Source organism: Globicephala melas, chromosome 20 (assembly GCF_963455315.2).
Source record: "Globicephala melas chromosome 20, mGloMel1.2, whole genome shotgun sequence".
NCBI classification, from domain to species: domain Eukaryota; kingdom Metazoa; phylum Chordata; class Mammalia; order Artiodactyla; family Delphinidae; genus Globicephala; species Globicephala melas.
The window spans coordinates 46,434,965-46,450,339 of NC_083333.1; the positions used below are offsets into that span (position 1 = coordinate 46,434,965).

Consider the following 15,375-nt stretch of genomic DNA (forward strand, 5'->3'; position numbering starts at 1 on the left):
TGAAAACTGAGCAGAGAAAACTAGACTTAGTACAAACAAGAGGTTAAAATTACACACAGTTAGGGCTTCCCTGGTGGTGCAGTGGTTAAGAATCCACCTGCCAATGCAGGGGACACAGGTTCGATCCCTGGTCTGGGAAGATCCCACATGCCGTGGAGCAACTAAGCCCGTGGGCCACAACTACTGAACCTGTGCTCTAGAGCCCGTGAGCCACAACTACTGAGCCCACGTGCTGCAACTACTGAAGCCCGCGTGCCTAGAGCCCATGCTCCACAGCAAGAGAAGCCACTGTAATGAGAAGCCCGTGCACCGCAACGAAGAGTAGCCCCTGCTGGCCACAACTAGAGAAAGCCCGCGTGCAGCAACAAAGACCCAATGCAGCCAAAAATAAATAAATTAAAAAAAAATCACACAGAGTTAAACTTGTCATTGATGAAGAATTGACAGAAGAATCAAATCTCCTTCATAAATCGTAGATCTGTAACATCTGATCCTGGAAGATTGGATTTGGACAAAGAAGGAGGAAGTGGAGGAGGGGAAGGGAAGGAAAAACCCAAAACTACACAAGGAAAATCACAATGGCAGAAACTGTAGTGTGAAGATGTCTAGAATAAGCAAATCTGCAGAGTCAGAGAGGAGACTGATTAGCGGTTGCCTGGGGCTGGGAAGAGGGAGAGTGGGAGTGACCGTTTCATTCGGGGCATGGGGTTTCTTCTTGAGGTGATGAAACCATTCTGGAATTAGATTGTGCTGATGGTTGCCCAATGCCGTGAATATACTAAAAATCACTGAGTCGTACACTTTGAGTAAATTTTACGGTATGTGAATTGTATTTCCATAACGCTGTTAAAAAATGTGCTGTGGTCAAAATAAAACTGATCGATGAATCCCATCTTTGTTGAATAATGCTTTTGAAAAAAACATCGATTCTGATGAAAATGACTTCAGTCAAATATAAAGGAAAATGTTGGCAATGGTTTAACTGCCCTACATAGCAAATTGATCAAGGCATTAAGTGGGTTTGATGGGGTTTGCTCTGGAAAATACTTGCACCATGAAAATTTATCAATTTAGGGACTTCCCTGGTGGTGCAGTGGTTAGAAGTCCGCCTGCCAGTGCAGGGGATATGGGTTCGAGCCCTGGTCCGGGAAGATCCCACATGCCATGGCACAACTAAGCCCGTGCACCACAACTACTGAGCCTACGCTCTAGAGCCCACGAGACACAACTACTGAGCCCCCGTGCTGTAACTACTGAAGCCCGCAGGCCTAGAGCCCATGCTCCACAACAAGAGAAGCCACCACAATGAGAAGCCCGCGCACCACAACAAAGAGAGCTCCTGCTCGCCACAACTAGAGGAAGCCCATGCGCAGAAACGAAGACCCAACGCAGCCAAAAACTAAATAAATAAATATTTTTTTAAATGAAAAAATAAAGAAAAATTAAAAAAAAAGAAAATTCATCAATTTAGGCATAATTCTGACTTAAATATCTGTGTTCACAAAGATGGTCCTTGGGTTGAGAGGTCCTATTCACCCACCCTAGGGGAGCGAGGTTATTCACAGAGCCCAGTCCGAGGATGAGACGTATTTTTCTGGCCATGGGGCTTCAGGACGCTGGGGAATCCCAGCCCAGCTAGATTTTAACAGTGCTCACCTTGCCTGGCAAAGCGTTTCTTTCGCCTCATTTTGGCCCGACGTCCAGTAAATAGGGCACTGACTCTCTTGGTCCAGGCCACCTGGCTGTCGGTATCTGCCACCCCACAGCGGGGCTGCGTCATCTGGCGCAGCGTGGCGGCATCCAGCATCCCGCTCATGGGCAGCTGGGACACCCACTGGAACTCCCTGTTAGGAGGAATTGAGATAAAGGACCACAGTGCAAGGCTGGCTGGTGGGGATGAATGCAGGGAGCTTCCCTGGAGACAGCAGGATGCTGGGGGCAAGGGAGGGAGCAATGGAGTGTGACCCCCTGGGCACACGTGGGAGACCAGCCTTCTAATAGGAGGGAGGAGGTGACCGGAGCTTTGCACTCCAGCACCACCAAGTCCTCCACATCCCTCTGTCTTACCTGATGGCATTGCTGAATCGCGTGGAGGCGGGACTACTGGGGACGGGTTCACTGAGATACCCGTACTTCTCCAGGAATGCCTGGGGGAGAGAGAAAGGTCAGCTTTCCCACGGTGTGGCACCCTTTCCCCTCCCTGGGTCTCCGAGGGCCCGTGTCACATACATCACGCCCAGGCTCATCCCTTTTCCCAACAAGGTCTATGAGCTATAGCAGAAAGAGTCCTGGCATCAAAGTCAGAACCTGGACTCAGTTCCAGGCCAACAACAGATCAGCTGGATATAGTTCTTGGAAGCCAGTGGAAGGAAGTGTGTGACTCACTGCCCATCCCTATCAGCAGTCCTGCCCTTCAGGGGAATGATGCACTCTGCTCCCTGCTTGCACTTCTCACCCATAAATTCCACCAATGGATTAAAAAAATCACCTCGGCTGCTGAATTCTTATAGCGACACACACATCGACTCTTCATTTTTACCCCTCCTTGCTGTGTTATCTATCCAGAAATAATTTTCTGTCTTCCTTGTTCTCTTCTTTGCTGTATTTCTTAACTCAGATCAACTCCAATCATAGCTGCTGCGTCAAGGAAAAGGCACAAGTTGGGAATGAAGCCAGACACTAAGAGCCAGGACCGGCAAGCCTCTAAACCTTTGCAAGTATCTCGCCTCCTTTTTGTGGATTTCGTTATATCTGTCTCCAGAGACCTCCACATCCTCTTCTCAATAAAGTCACTTTCCATAAGGAACGCTTATTCTAGACAAACTCTTTCCAAGTCCATTTTATTGTTTTCCTGCGCTAACTTATTAGTATTTCAGCACTATTGTTTTCTTCTTTCCCTTTGCATAGGTACACCATTTGGGGATGCAAAATGGATTAAAGGAGTTCTAGGGACTTAATCTGGAAGACTCTTTACTGCTCAACATAGTGTGGCATCATAGAATAGCCACAGGTCTTGGAATCAAGAATCTGTTCCCAACCATGACCCTGCTGGATGGCCAGAGACAAACTACTTAACCTCTCTGAGCCTCCATTTCTTCACTCACAATGTGAGAACAGAAATAACCCCACAGGATTCTCAGAAGGATTAAATATAGCAATGTACATCTAGCATAGTTGTCTGGTATATAGTAAATGCTCAATAAACAGTTGATCAGGTTGATTTACCTTAGTGGGGAAATTAACAAGAGGCTTTTGGAATGCACCCCATCTATAAGATGGGAAGTGCTTTGAACAAGGCAGTTACACCTCTGTTATTCTAGGTGCTTTATCTCAGACTTGCCTCACCCCAGCCAGGTGCCTGGTTCTCTTCCATGCCTCCTCCCTCTCCCTTGGTGACGATGGACAGAGTGGCTTTCTAAAGGAAGTCAGCGAATTGTTTCCTTAGAAGCAGTTTTGCTGAGTGAGTGACTTGGGAGAGACTGGGTCACAGGCTAACAGGCTGGCCCTCCCTGTGCCTCTCCCCCCAAACCCACCCAGCCCTTATCAGGGACTTGGCTCCCGTTCAGGAACTTGGAAGCCTTGGACAGAGGGGGGAGGACGGGGGAAACTGACTAGCGGCGTCTCCTGTTTCCTGGCTGGGCTGCCGTGCCTGGGACTTTGGCAGGCAAGGTGGGTGGAGGGCAGGATGGGGGTGGAGGCTTTTTTCAGGGGTCCATCAGCGGGGAAGTCCTGGGCTGACCTGTGGGTTTCAAGGCAGAGCTGAATTTCCAGAAGGCAGAGTAAGCAAGTATCCAGGACACCAGCCAAAAGACACCAAAAGAATGAGTAAAAGAAATGTTAAGAATTTGACACTTAATATTTCCATAAAAGCAACGAAGTGCTATAATGGGGGTTATCAGGACTTAAGAACTCCCTTATACTTATTCTATGTTTACTATGCACATATCTTAAAACATTTTTAATTACAGGAAGGGGGCCCTTAATACTGAGTGTCCTGAAGTTCTGTTGAGTGGAGGGAGACCCACATCCCGGGGTGACGAGGAGGCAGGGTTGAGATGCCCTCTGCTCCTGCAGGCCTCCCTAACCCTCTTCTGCTTGCCCATTTGCCGTGCCTGTTTTCCCCTGCGAAGGTTAGAGAAATGCTCATCTGCCTGGGAGAAAGAGCAGGGGTGTAGGGCAGGTGACAGTGTGGCAGAGGGATCCCAGGAGAAGATGCAGGATCGGGAGGGTGTCCTGTGCTCTCTCGGGGGCTCTCCGAGCTCCACCTGGGATCGCCGCTGTCCCCCTTCATGGAAGCCGTGCCCAGGCTGCTCCTCTTTGCCTCACAGTTCAAACATCAGGTTTTCTCTCTGCCCTGTCCTCCACCCATCCTCTCTCCCATGGAGCCCAGGGCTGGAGCTGCATGGAGAGGAAGCTGGAGGGCTGTGCCCCCCAGTGATTCACCTCGCTCAGGTCTGAAAGCTTGCGCCAACCTGCCTCACCCACTCGGTCAGGGCTGGGGCCACTTCCCTGGGGAGCCGCCTCTGCAAAGCCCTGGGGGTGGCTGTGGTGTTTGGGGAAAATGAAGACGGTTCTCCCCAGACCCAGAAAGCTGAGAGGCATCAGAATTCCAGGGGCTCTAGTCCTTCATCTGTCCTGACTTGTCCTGGGAGTGTGTGTAGAGCCCAGCCCGTTCAGTGCCTGAAGGAAGGGGAAATTCTGGCCATTACTGAGCAGGGCTAGACTAGAAATGAGGTGTAGCAAAATGAACCCCGGAGCTCTGAGTCACTAACCCGGCAGGGCAAGAGCCCTGGACTGAGTGTCTTGAGTTTTATTCTTGGTGCTGCTGTGAACTGTGTGTCCTTAAGCAAGTCCTGTGCCTCTCTGGGCCTCAGTTTCCTCTTTTATAAAATGGGGGGGGTTGGATTAGAGCTAAGATCTACTCCAGCTCCTTCTCTTATTGTAGCCTTGTTTCTGCAACTGATTAGCTATGTGAACTATGGCAAAGCTATAATTATATATATATATATAAAATTTTATATATATATAAAGCTGTGCCTCAAATATAAAATGGGGGCGGGACTACTGCTTTATGTTTCTCACAGGAGTGTCGTGACAATCCAGCAAGAAGCAGCTCTGGGAAAGCTTTATGATAGTTGCTCCATTAAAAACGTTATTTTTCCATTTACAGTCACGGAGCCTCATTGCTGGAAGGGACCTTTGGTAGATTAGTCTAGGAGGGGTCAGCTTCCAGTCTCCTGTCCACAGAGTGGCCATGACATCCTCCATATCAAAGAATTGCAGCAGCAAAAAATGAAACCAAGAATGACAGAATTGCAAGCTCATGCAGAAACCGTGTTGCTTCACCTACGATCTAGTACTTCTCATATTATGTTTCACTATGATTCCACTCTTTCTGTAGTGACTCTGTGTGATCGTGTTTATCATCTGATACACCTGTGGCATTATTAGCCAAGTCAAGACGCAGGGGATAGCAGCTGATGTTCCGCCTTGCCATGTCCCATAAATAAAAACGTTTTCTGGTAGTCAGGAGCACAGTGAGCTCTTGCCTATTGTAAAGATTTTTGGGGTATCTCACCTTCTTTGAGCTTCACAATTACCTTCCAAGAACATAGGCAGGACACGTGTTGTTCTTCCCATTTTAAAGATGAGGAAGGTAAATCTCAAGGGAGTGTAGTGCTTCATACTTGAATCTAAATCCTCTGACACCTAATAAGCAAGTGACTCAGAGGTTTTAAAACCGAAGGAGCAGGGTCCAAGCTGCTCTCACCACTGGGAGATGGCCCTCAAATATAAAAAAGGTAAAACTGGGGGTGTTTCTAGCTGGATCCCTTCTGTCTCCTCCACGAGCAGGCCCAGGGGTGGAGCAGAGGGAAGAACCTGCTCAGGGAGGGGACTCCAAAGAGACTAGGATCACATCTCCCATGACAAGCCACAGGTATTCAACAGCACCCAAGCGTGTTCTTCACAAAGACAAACGTCTGCTTCCAGAAAGTATTGCTTTTGCTCTCTGACTTCTGAAACCTACTGAAGTTCTCAGGGCAGTGGGACAAGCTCCGCCCCTTTCCTTTATTTTGGGCAAAGACCTCCCCTTCCCTTCTGTCTGACTCCCTTCCTCTTCTCCTCCTTTCCCTTGTCCCTGGTCCCATATTCACAAAGTTCTGTCTAGGTATAACTTAGATACCTCTTACTGTAATCCCCGTGCCTTCTTTCATTTTCCATCCTTAAGGAAGTTGGAAAACATTAGCTGGCTAGTCTCCATCCAGATCCCATCTTGTATTTTTTTCTAATGCCAAATAACCAGACTGTATGGACCCATAGTCCTCCCTGGGTGTGGGGCGAAGTTTAAGGCACAAAATAATGTCCTAACCAAGATTGTGTTTAGGAGGAGTTGTCCAACAATCTCTCCCTTCTATGTCCCTGCTTCCACCATCCAGCTTTTCCTATTAATAGATGTCTTGGTTTTCAGACTGGCTTGGCAATTGCTTTTCCATCAACTTGTGGTCCTCTGGGACACTTCAGAGCCTCGTCTGCCCCCTATGAATCACTGAGCTGAGCTCTTGGGAAAGGCTTCCATGCCCGGGCTTCTGGGTTTCTGACTCACACAAAATAAAATGGATGGATCTGTGGTATGAGAAACAGACACTGCACCTGGTGGTGGATACTCCACAGAAGCTCCAGTGTCTCCCTGGAGAAACAAACTACCCAGTTTCCTGTTGCACTGGCACACTGGGAATAGCCGTGCAGTTATGCATGATTACTGAGTGGAGGGCAGGTCCTGGACACATTGCCGGGTTGTGCTAAAGAAGGTCCAGGCAATGCACGGTAGATAGATCTCTCGGGACAGTCTGTGTTGCCCAAGAACAGGATAGGGCCTGGCTGGGAATGGGAGGGGGGCCAGGGTGATGATGTCATTCATTAACTCTCAATCTTGCAACTCAGCAGCGGAGACTGTTCCTGCTCGCGAATGTTGTGAGCAGCTCTAGTTTTCCTAAGTGGGCAACAATGAACTTGTTCACAATGCAGCTTTGTAAGCCGTCAGTCCCCTGCAAGGCAAAGCCCACTCTGGAAAGCCCTCGATTTTATTTCTTCGTGTGCACACAGGGGACACATAGAGCCAGGCATGCAGGGCACAGGAATACACACAGAGACATCCAGATAGATAGACACGGACATAGGTAGATGGAATGTGTACACACATACAGACAGAGGCAAAGGCGCACAAACGCACCAAAGCTAAAGAATGTTAGTGCTGGAGAGAATCTTAAAAATCATTTAAGAAATTTAACTCCCTTATTTTACAGAAGAGGAATCTGCTGACTGGAGAAGGGAAAAGACAAGCTTAAGATCACACAGCTGTTTTACTATTTCTTTCTTTCCATCTCCTGAACTTTGACCTTTGTCTATGAGCTCAGCAGGACTGCTGTGCTTTGTTGGGGGTCTGGCTCCCTGCACTGCGGTCAGGGAAATGAACCGGAGCAAAGAGCCAGGGTGATCAGGGGGCTCACTTTGTGCAGGTTCCTTTCTGTGGATGGTTGTATTTCCCTAAATGACCCCAACATCTCTCATCCTCATGCTCTCCTTACGATGTGACGTCAGCACTCCTCCCACCAACTGTGGGGTCTGTGTTCCCACCCCTTGACCTGGAGTTTGTGACTCCAGACAGTGGAGTACAGCAGAAGTGAGGCTATGCAACTTCCTAGTCTAAGTCACAAAGAGATACAACTTCTGCATCTCTCATTCTCTTTTCTCTCTCTCTCAGCTCTCAGCTTGGAGACCCAACCACCATGTTTGGAGGCAGGCCAAACTAGCCCACATGCAGAGACCATGTGGATAGGCCCACATGGAGAAGAACTGAGGCCCCCAGCTGACAGCCAGTGTCAACTGCCAGAGAAGTGAGTAAACAGCCTTCAGATGGTTCCATCCCCAGACACTGCAGAGCAGAGACAAGCTGCCTTGATGTGCCCTGTTTGAAATTCTAACCCACAATATCTATGGACATAATACGTGGTTCTTTTACTTCACTGCATTTTGAAGTAATTTTAATGTAGCCATAGTAACTGCAACACCATCTCTTAAGAATTATAGCCCTGTTGTCAAATGCTGAAAATTGTTGTCTTACATATTTTGTCCTGTATTATTGTTCTAGGAGAGCTAGTCACCAAGCCAGGACTTTAATTTGAAGGTCTGTTTTCTAAAATAACAAGAACAACATTGAGAGCAACTTCCTTTGTTAGACTGCTTTCTACATACTAGGTACCATGCTAAGCCTAGAATGTATTTCACATACGTTATCTCATGAAACCACACCCAAATCTTGTAAAATAGGCATTACTAACCCCCATAGCACAGAGAAGAAAACTGAGGCTCAGAGAGGTTAAATAATTTACTGATGGTTTGCACACAGGTCTGCCTGACACTGAAGCCCATGCAATTGACCATATACAGAAACACATATAGACATACCGACACAGACACACAATTTGCATATATATATATATGCATATAGGGACACACCCCCATTACACATTTCCAGAGTTCTTTATGCTTTTAAAATATTCCCTGCTCTCAGAGGTAAAAAAATCCCCTTCCCCCAGTTATGTTAAATAGATGGAAAGAGACTTAATCGGCTAGATATTACATTTCCCAAGCACACCCCAAGATGAAATTCTCTCCATCTGGGGCCACCGCAGGCATGGGCGGCAGAGATAGGGTCTCTGTTCTCTCGCCAAGGATTGCCTGGGACCCAGACCTGGGGGGAGGTGGGATGGAACTCTTAACAAGACTTGGCTTGGTACACAGAAGCCTTCTCCTGGGACCAGGAGGACTCTGCACTTGATGTTGCAAGACTCTAAACTCAGAGAAACAAAGGGATTCCCGAATGTGCAAAAGCAGAGAGCACAGAGCAAGAGACTAGTGCTTGGATGGGAGGGAGTGAAGGAGTTGGAGAGAGGACCCCCTTGTGGAAGCAGGGTCATTTCCAAATATTCCAGAGCAGTAATGGGAAAGGGCTGGTGGAAGGAAGAGTGGTTCAGAGGCAGTCCTCCTCATTTTGCAGGGTTCTTAAATTCAGCATGTCTCTCTCTTCTAGGGGAGGGGAGTGGGGATACTGAGAAGCTCACAACTGGCAGTTTTACAGCAGGAAAGATGCTCTGTTAAGAGTCTCAGGGCAAAGTGCTGGGCTCAGTCATTTAAAACTTATTTGCCTCCCTTCTCCTTAAAATAGTGGTGACCCCAGTTTCTAATCCAGAGAAGAGATAAGAACACAGACAGTGATGTTCCTTTGGTGAAGAAAGAAATGAAACTGGTATATTATTACAATCACCTATATCTAGAAAGTAGACGTTCCAAGTTCACCTCTAACCCCACCTCACAAAAATTCCCCTTGTGCAACCTACACCAAGCAGTTGAGTCCAAAGGAGGAAAATGAAATGGGAAATCTTTAAGGTTCACCTCCACTTCCCCACCCCCTTTTCTCCAGTTCAGTCCTGAAGCACTGTTTAAAGCTCCTTAGAAGCAACTCTTAAGAGTATGCTACTCTTGGGAATTCCCTGGCGGTCCAGTGGTTAGGGCTTTGCGCTCTCACTGCAAGGGGGCATGGCTTCAAACCCTGGTCGGGGAACTAAAACCCCACAAGCCGCACAGCACAGCCAAAAAAAAAAAAAAAAGGGAGAGAGAAAGTGTGTGTGCTACTCTCACCCATTTTACAGATGCAGAAAGTTCTGAGCTTGGGCGCTCACTAGCCCCAGCTGGTCAGGGGCAGCACCGCCCCAGGAAGCCAGAGCTGTTCTCTGTGTCCCCGGCCAGGGCCAGACAGCAGTACGCTCTCGCCAGCAATCTGGGAGTCTCCGCAGCGTCCGACACTTGGGGAGGGCGCGTGATGAATGAACTGCTAAGTCTCCCAGACTAGGCGTTGAGGGACAGAGGCTCCCCGCTAAACTGGGGTGTAGGGGTTCCCTCTCCCTCAGTTCTTGCATGTCTATCCTATCTTTTCGCTGCCCCTTCCCCTTGTCCTGGGAAATCAGTGCAGATCCGCCTGCCCGTGTGGTTCCAGCCCTGGCTTGGTGTTCGGGGGTGGGGTAGGGTGATGGGGTGGGAGGGGAGAGAATGCTGCCCCAGGCTCTTTGTGTGCAAGTGCGAAGGGTGAGGAGGACAAGGGAGGGTCACGCCGATGGTCAGCTCAGATGGGGCGGCTGGGTGGCCTGACTGCAAAGTTCGGGCGGGTCTCCAGCACGCGGACCCTCTCCGCCCCCCACACACCGCGTACCTCCGCCTCCCTGCGCAGCTCCTGGCCTACGCGCTGGGCGAGCTGGGCGTCCAGGCCGCCCCACAGCAGCAGCGGCAGGGCGCGCAGCAGGAGGCCGACACGCGCGTACATGTCGCCGCCGCCCCTGCAGCTGGGCGCGGGGCACAGGGCGCGGGGCAGCCGGCCGTCGGTCCTCCGTGCCCGGGCCCCCGCGGATGCTCCAGCTCTGCGCCGGCCCAGCGCCGATGGGAAGGCTGCAGGGGCTCGCCCGTACCCGGGCTCCGCGCCGGGCAGCTCCTCCGCGGCGCTTCGCCGGGAGCCGGGTCGAGGTCGTCCAGCCCGGTAGTGCCTGCCCGCGGGTCCGCCGGCCCAGGACCTAGAGGCGAGGGAGGGAGGGGAAAGAGAGAGGAGGAGGCGGGACCCCGGCACTCCGGCCCCACCCACACGCGTCGGCTCCTGGAACAAGCGGCGGTGCCAGATCCTCTTCCGCAGGCTGTGTGGCCTCGCCCCGCGCCAGTCGTCTTGCGAACCCGTCCTCTAGTCCGCCACCTCCCGTCGATCCGGATCTCTGTGGGGAGGACAGGGGAGGAAACGTCTTCTCCTGGCGGTTGTGGCTACCTAAGGCTTCGATGAAGAGGGATTCTGGCCTACCCGAGGGTCATTGATGGTTTCAGCCGGGCTGGCAGGGACCGAGGCCCTGAGGTGTGAGAGAAGGAGCCCTGGGCTGGGGTCAGAAGAATTGAATTTGAGCTCCTGATCTGCTTCTTTGCTAGCCGTGTGAATCCTGTCTCAGCCACCTGCTGGCTGTGTGGTCTTGGGCAAGTCACTCACCCTCTCTGAACCTATTTTTCTCAGCAGTGAATGGGGATAATAGAATACCGACATCAAGTGATAATAGGGAATATTTAATGAGAGAATGCCTGTAAATAACTGAGCACCGTACCTGGCATCATGCACTCCGCATTTTATATCAGTAAAAGGTAGACAGCAGCTGTGTGACCTTTGGCAAAGAATTTACTTCGAGCGTCAATTTTCTCATTAATGAAATGATAGTGAATAATATTTAGTTTCCAGAGTTGCATGAAGATTGAGAAAATGAGTGTAAAGTGCCTGGCTTTATATATCCCACACAGTCCTAGTAAGGGTGGACAGATGATTTACGTGAAAAGCTTAGTCAAACTCGTACTGAGCAAAAGTAAACTGTTTTCATTATCCGCCTTAGTGACTGCAGACGGCTTGCTGTCTCTCTTCCAGGCTCAGTTTGCTAACCTGTAAAAGGCAAATGGCACAATGATACCCACCTGTGGGGGTCGATGTGGGGTTTCGATGAGTTAATGTGTGTAAAGGTAATCTGGAATCTATAAAGCGCTAAGCAAATATAACGCAGTGTTCTTATCCGAAGTCTTAGGGCCTTAGTAGTGCACAAGATGTTTTTGTGTTGTTAGAGAAAGGCACTACTTGGACAGAGGAATTTTAAAAAGGCGCCTCTTTGATTGGACTTCTCAGAAATAGGCGTTCCTGGGGCGGACTGTTTGGAAATAGGCCACGCTCACCTCACAACTAGCCAATGAAAAGGGGACACTCATTCTGGGCGAACCAATTAGAAACAGGCGCTCGTTTGGGCAGATCAATGAGAAAAAGGCGCCCTTCAAGGGCTCAGACACAATCCGGCAAGGGCTCCGCTGCGGGCAGAGTTGAGGGAGGGTTTCTTTGTAAATTCATGCCCCCTCTCTGCCGGTGCCCTTGTGCACATCTATAGGGAGCATCTCTGCCTGGAATGGAGACGGTGGACAAGGCCTGGGTCTTACCCTCAGAGAGCTTTCAGTGTAGCTGCAGACTGTGACCAAGGTTCTCAGCTAAGGACAGAACAGATGGACACAGCTACAGATTCAGGCAAAGTCCTGCAGTGAGCCTGGGGGAGGGAGATGCTGAAGGGCTGAGCATCGAGAAGGGTTGCTAAATCTAGTACGGTAGCTTGAATATCAGATTGACAACAAATAATTTTTAAGTATAAGTATGTGTCAATGCAATATTTGGGACATACTTATACTAAAAAGTTATTCATCGTTTATCTGAAATTCAGGTTTAACTGGTCATCCTCTGTTTTATCTGGCAATCCTAGAGAGTGCATGTATGTGTGTGGGGGACAGTGTCAGAAGGTTGCAGTTATGACATGGCACATGGTGCCCTTGACTAATAGATGGATTTTGATAGGTCAGATGTGGCTCTGCTTTGGGGCAGGAAGCTCTGAGGAGCACCAGTTGGTAAGGACACCGTGGGCCAAGTTGGAGTCAAGCCCAGGTGTGCCAATTTGTTCTCCAGGGAGAATCTTGCCATCCCTTCCTCCAGCACATCCCTGGGGTTTCTCCATTTCAGCTGCACTGGGAGGACAGGGGAAGGCAGGAAGCAGGGGTCCTCTGGAGGGCTGAGTGTCTGGAAGGAGACAGGCTCAGCCACCCAGAGAACTGACCCTGCCTTTCTCTGCATCCGAGGTTAGCCCTGGTCCAGGAACCTGAAAACTAGCACCACTATTGTGTTCGAAAGTTGACTTCCTCTGCTTTCCCTTTGTGTCCTTGGTTGGATTATTTCATCTCATCCTCACCTCTCCCCACTCCATTTCTGCTTTCGAGTGCCTGCAAGAGTTTATGCAGAACAGAGCTTTCTTTGCCCACACACCCACCCTGGGCTTCAACCATACCTCTGTACAGGATATGTCTATTTCCCAAAAAGACAGTGTGTATCCATGGTTAGAATGAGGGGAGCAGGGGGATTCAGTTCCCTGACCGCCTATGAAGCTTACTCATAAGTCCCAGAGCACCAAATTCTGTGATCTTCAGGAATCCTGGGGCCTACCTGCAGCTCCACAACTGACGTGCTGTATGTTTTTACTTTGCAGGACACATCCCGAGCCAAATCACTTTGGATGATGTGAAGGAGGGCTGTTTGCCATTGGCGGGGAGACTGAGCAGGAAAGAGAGATGAGAAAGGCAGGGTAGTTTGTTGGAAAGACATTATCCACAGCAAGGGTATCAGAAGAGTGATGGGAGGAGAATGGCTTTGGAGCAGCAATCCTCAAAGCAAGGTCCAAAGACTGCCCACAACCAAAACAATACTGTGGTGACAAGTCCCTATATTAATCCAATAGGGACTTGTATCTTCCTCTGGTGGGAGTGGGGGTGGAGGTGGGAAGGAGGAATTGGAACAACTAATAATGGTTAATACTTGCTGAGGAATTAACATGCACCAGGTATGTGCTATGTGCTTCACATAAATCATGGTATTGTATCTTTGCAGTTTCCTTATGAGAAAGCTACTATTATAAGCATCCTTATTTTACAGGTGAGGAAATTGAGGGGCATGGATTTGATCCCTAGTCAGAGAACTGAGATCCCGCATGACTCACGGCCAAAAAAAAGAAAAGAAAAGAAAAAGAAAAAGTTCTTACTTAGGGACATACATTAAAGTCGATTGTAGATTTCATTTTTAAAAAATGTGATTCTTGGACACCTGCACTGAATCACCTGGAGACACTTGTTAAAAATTCAGATTCTTGAGTCCCACTCCAGACCTGCTGGATCACTAAATACTAGATACCAATGTTTAAGAGGAGGGACTTCCCTCGTGGTGCAGTGATTAAGAATCCGCCTGCCAATGCAGGGGACATGGGTTCGAGCCTTGGCCCGGGAAGATCCCACGTGCTGCGGAGCAACTAAGCCCGCAAGCCACAACTACTGAAGCCCGTGGGCCTAGAGCCGGTGCTCCGCAGCAAAGACAGGCAAGCCACCGCAATGAGAAGCCCGCAACAAAGAGTAGCTCCTGTTCGCTGCAACTAGAGAAAGCCCGCGGGCAGCAACGAAGACCCAAGGCAGCCAAAAATAAATAAATAAGAAGTAAATACATTTATAAAAAAAATTTAAGAGGAAAATAGCTCTAGGTTTTCCTTTAGGAAACTCTGGCTCTGTCCTTCTCTCCCTCCACATATTGGCTTAGCAGGTTCCTGACCCAACTAGCCGACAGTCCTCTCCATAGCTCCTCTTCAAAGACAGCTGCTTCCCCGCCCTCCCTCCTCCTGGACTGGGGCTCGGTTTAGATCCACAGTGCCTCCCAGCCCTCCCAGAGTGGACAGAACTTCTGAGGAACTCGTGCCAGGGGCTGGGCAAGTTGCCTGCCCAGGGGAATAGTTGGCAGCTGCCCAGTCATTCGTTCCTGCCTGATAGAAGGCAACAGCTGGCCGTTGAGTCCTCTTCCTGACCAGGACCCCTTGAATCAGTCAGGATGTGTGGACCTGGACAAGGCCCCTCTGGGCCTCAGTTTCTCTCTTCATAATATGAGAAACAATCAGCTTTGTTTCTGCCCCTTCCTTCACCCCAGGAAATGTGCAGAACACAAAGTAGATGTTATCAGAAGGAATTCTGAGCTCTGGAGAAAAGCACTAATGGAATGATCAACGTCTGAAAACCACAATGATAGGAATAATCAGAGGAATAATGAGGATGTGAGATTAGTTTGGGAGGGCTGACGAGGAGGCTTTCTCCAGAGATGCGAGGACTTTAGCTGTGATAATCTGGATTATTATTGACCATAACCTCTGTGCATTTTAAGCTGTGATTCAATTTTGGAAGCCCTAACTTTCTAGCAAACACCTCCACCTCTGGAAGAGAGATCTCCTCTCTCCAGAACAGGTGGATGTGGTCTCATCAGCCTGGGTCACACTCACAAGTATACCTCCCTTTCTACCATCCTGTACATACACACCTGCCATGTTCCTAGGGGACTGGAAGAAGCAAGAAATTTGGAGCAACACAGACCTGCGTTTGAATCTTGCCTTTTTCACACTCTGTTGACCCTTACAAGTCAACTAACCTCTCTGTGTCTGCCATCTAAAATGGGACAATAATAATTCCTGCCTTTTCTACTACCCCGATTTACTATGGGGAGCAAGCTAGACAATTAATTATTGTTCAGTCTTATCAAGTGCTGGGGATTGTGTGCACAGACATAAGCAACTTGCATGTATTCTTCACATGGGTTTCACACTCAAATGCACTCATATCCACACGACATACACAAGCCTGTCCTGCCCCAGGACAATTGCACGAACACCTACCTCATCCCAAACAATGCTTTCT

At 49.2% G+C, this 15,375-nt stretch overlaps 1 protein-coding gene across 7 annotated transcripts in view; it reads right to left on the bottom strand.

Moving 5' to 3' along the window:
- MMP28 (matrix metallopeptidase 28) overlaps window positions 1-15,375 on the bottom strand; it is a 33,592-nt gene that overhangs the window by 13,588 nt on the left and 4,629 nt on the right. For 4 of the 7 annotated variants that reach the window (XM_070044558.1, XM_070044559.1, XM_060291156.2 and 1 more), the window contains 4 exons: window positions 13,100-13,207; window positions 10,268-10,814; window positions 2,068-2,147; window positions 1,657-1,844 (listed from right to left, as the gene is read on the bottom strand). In XM_070044558.1, the coding sequence (XP_069900659.1) occupies window positions 1,657-1,844; window positions 2,068-2,147; window positions 10,268-10,378 (379 nt within the window). In that variant the 5' untranslated portion in view covers window positions 10,379-10,814; window positions 13,100-13,207. Of the gene's footprint in view, window positions 1-1,656; window positions 1,845-2,067; window positions 2,148-3,739; window positions 3,760-10,267; window positions 10,815-13,099; window positions 13,208-15,375 lie in introns of those variants that run through there. The other 3 variants (XM_070044557.1, XM_060291159.2, XM_060291161.2) reach the window with 2 other exon arrangements.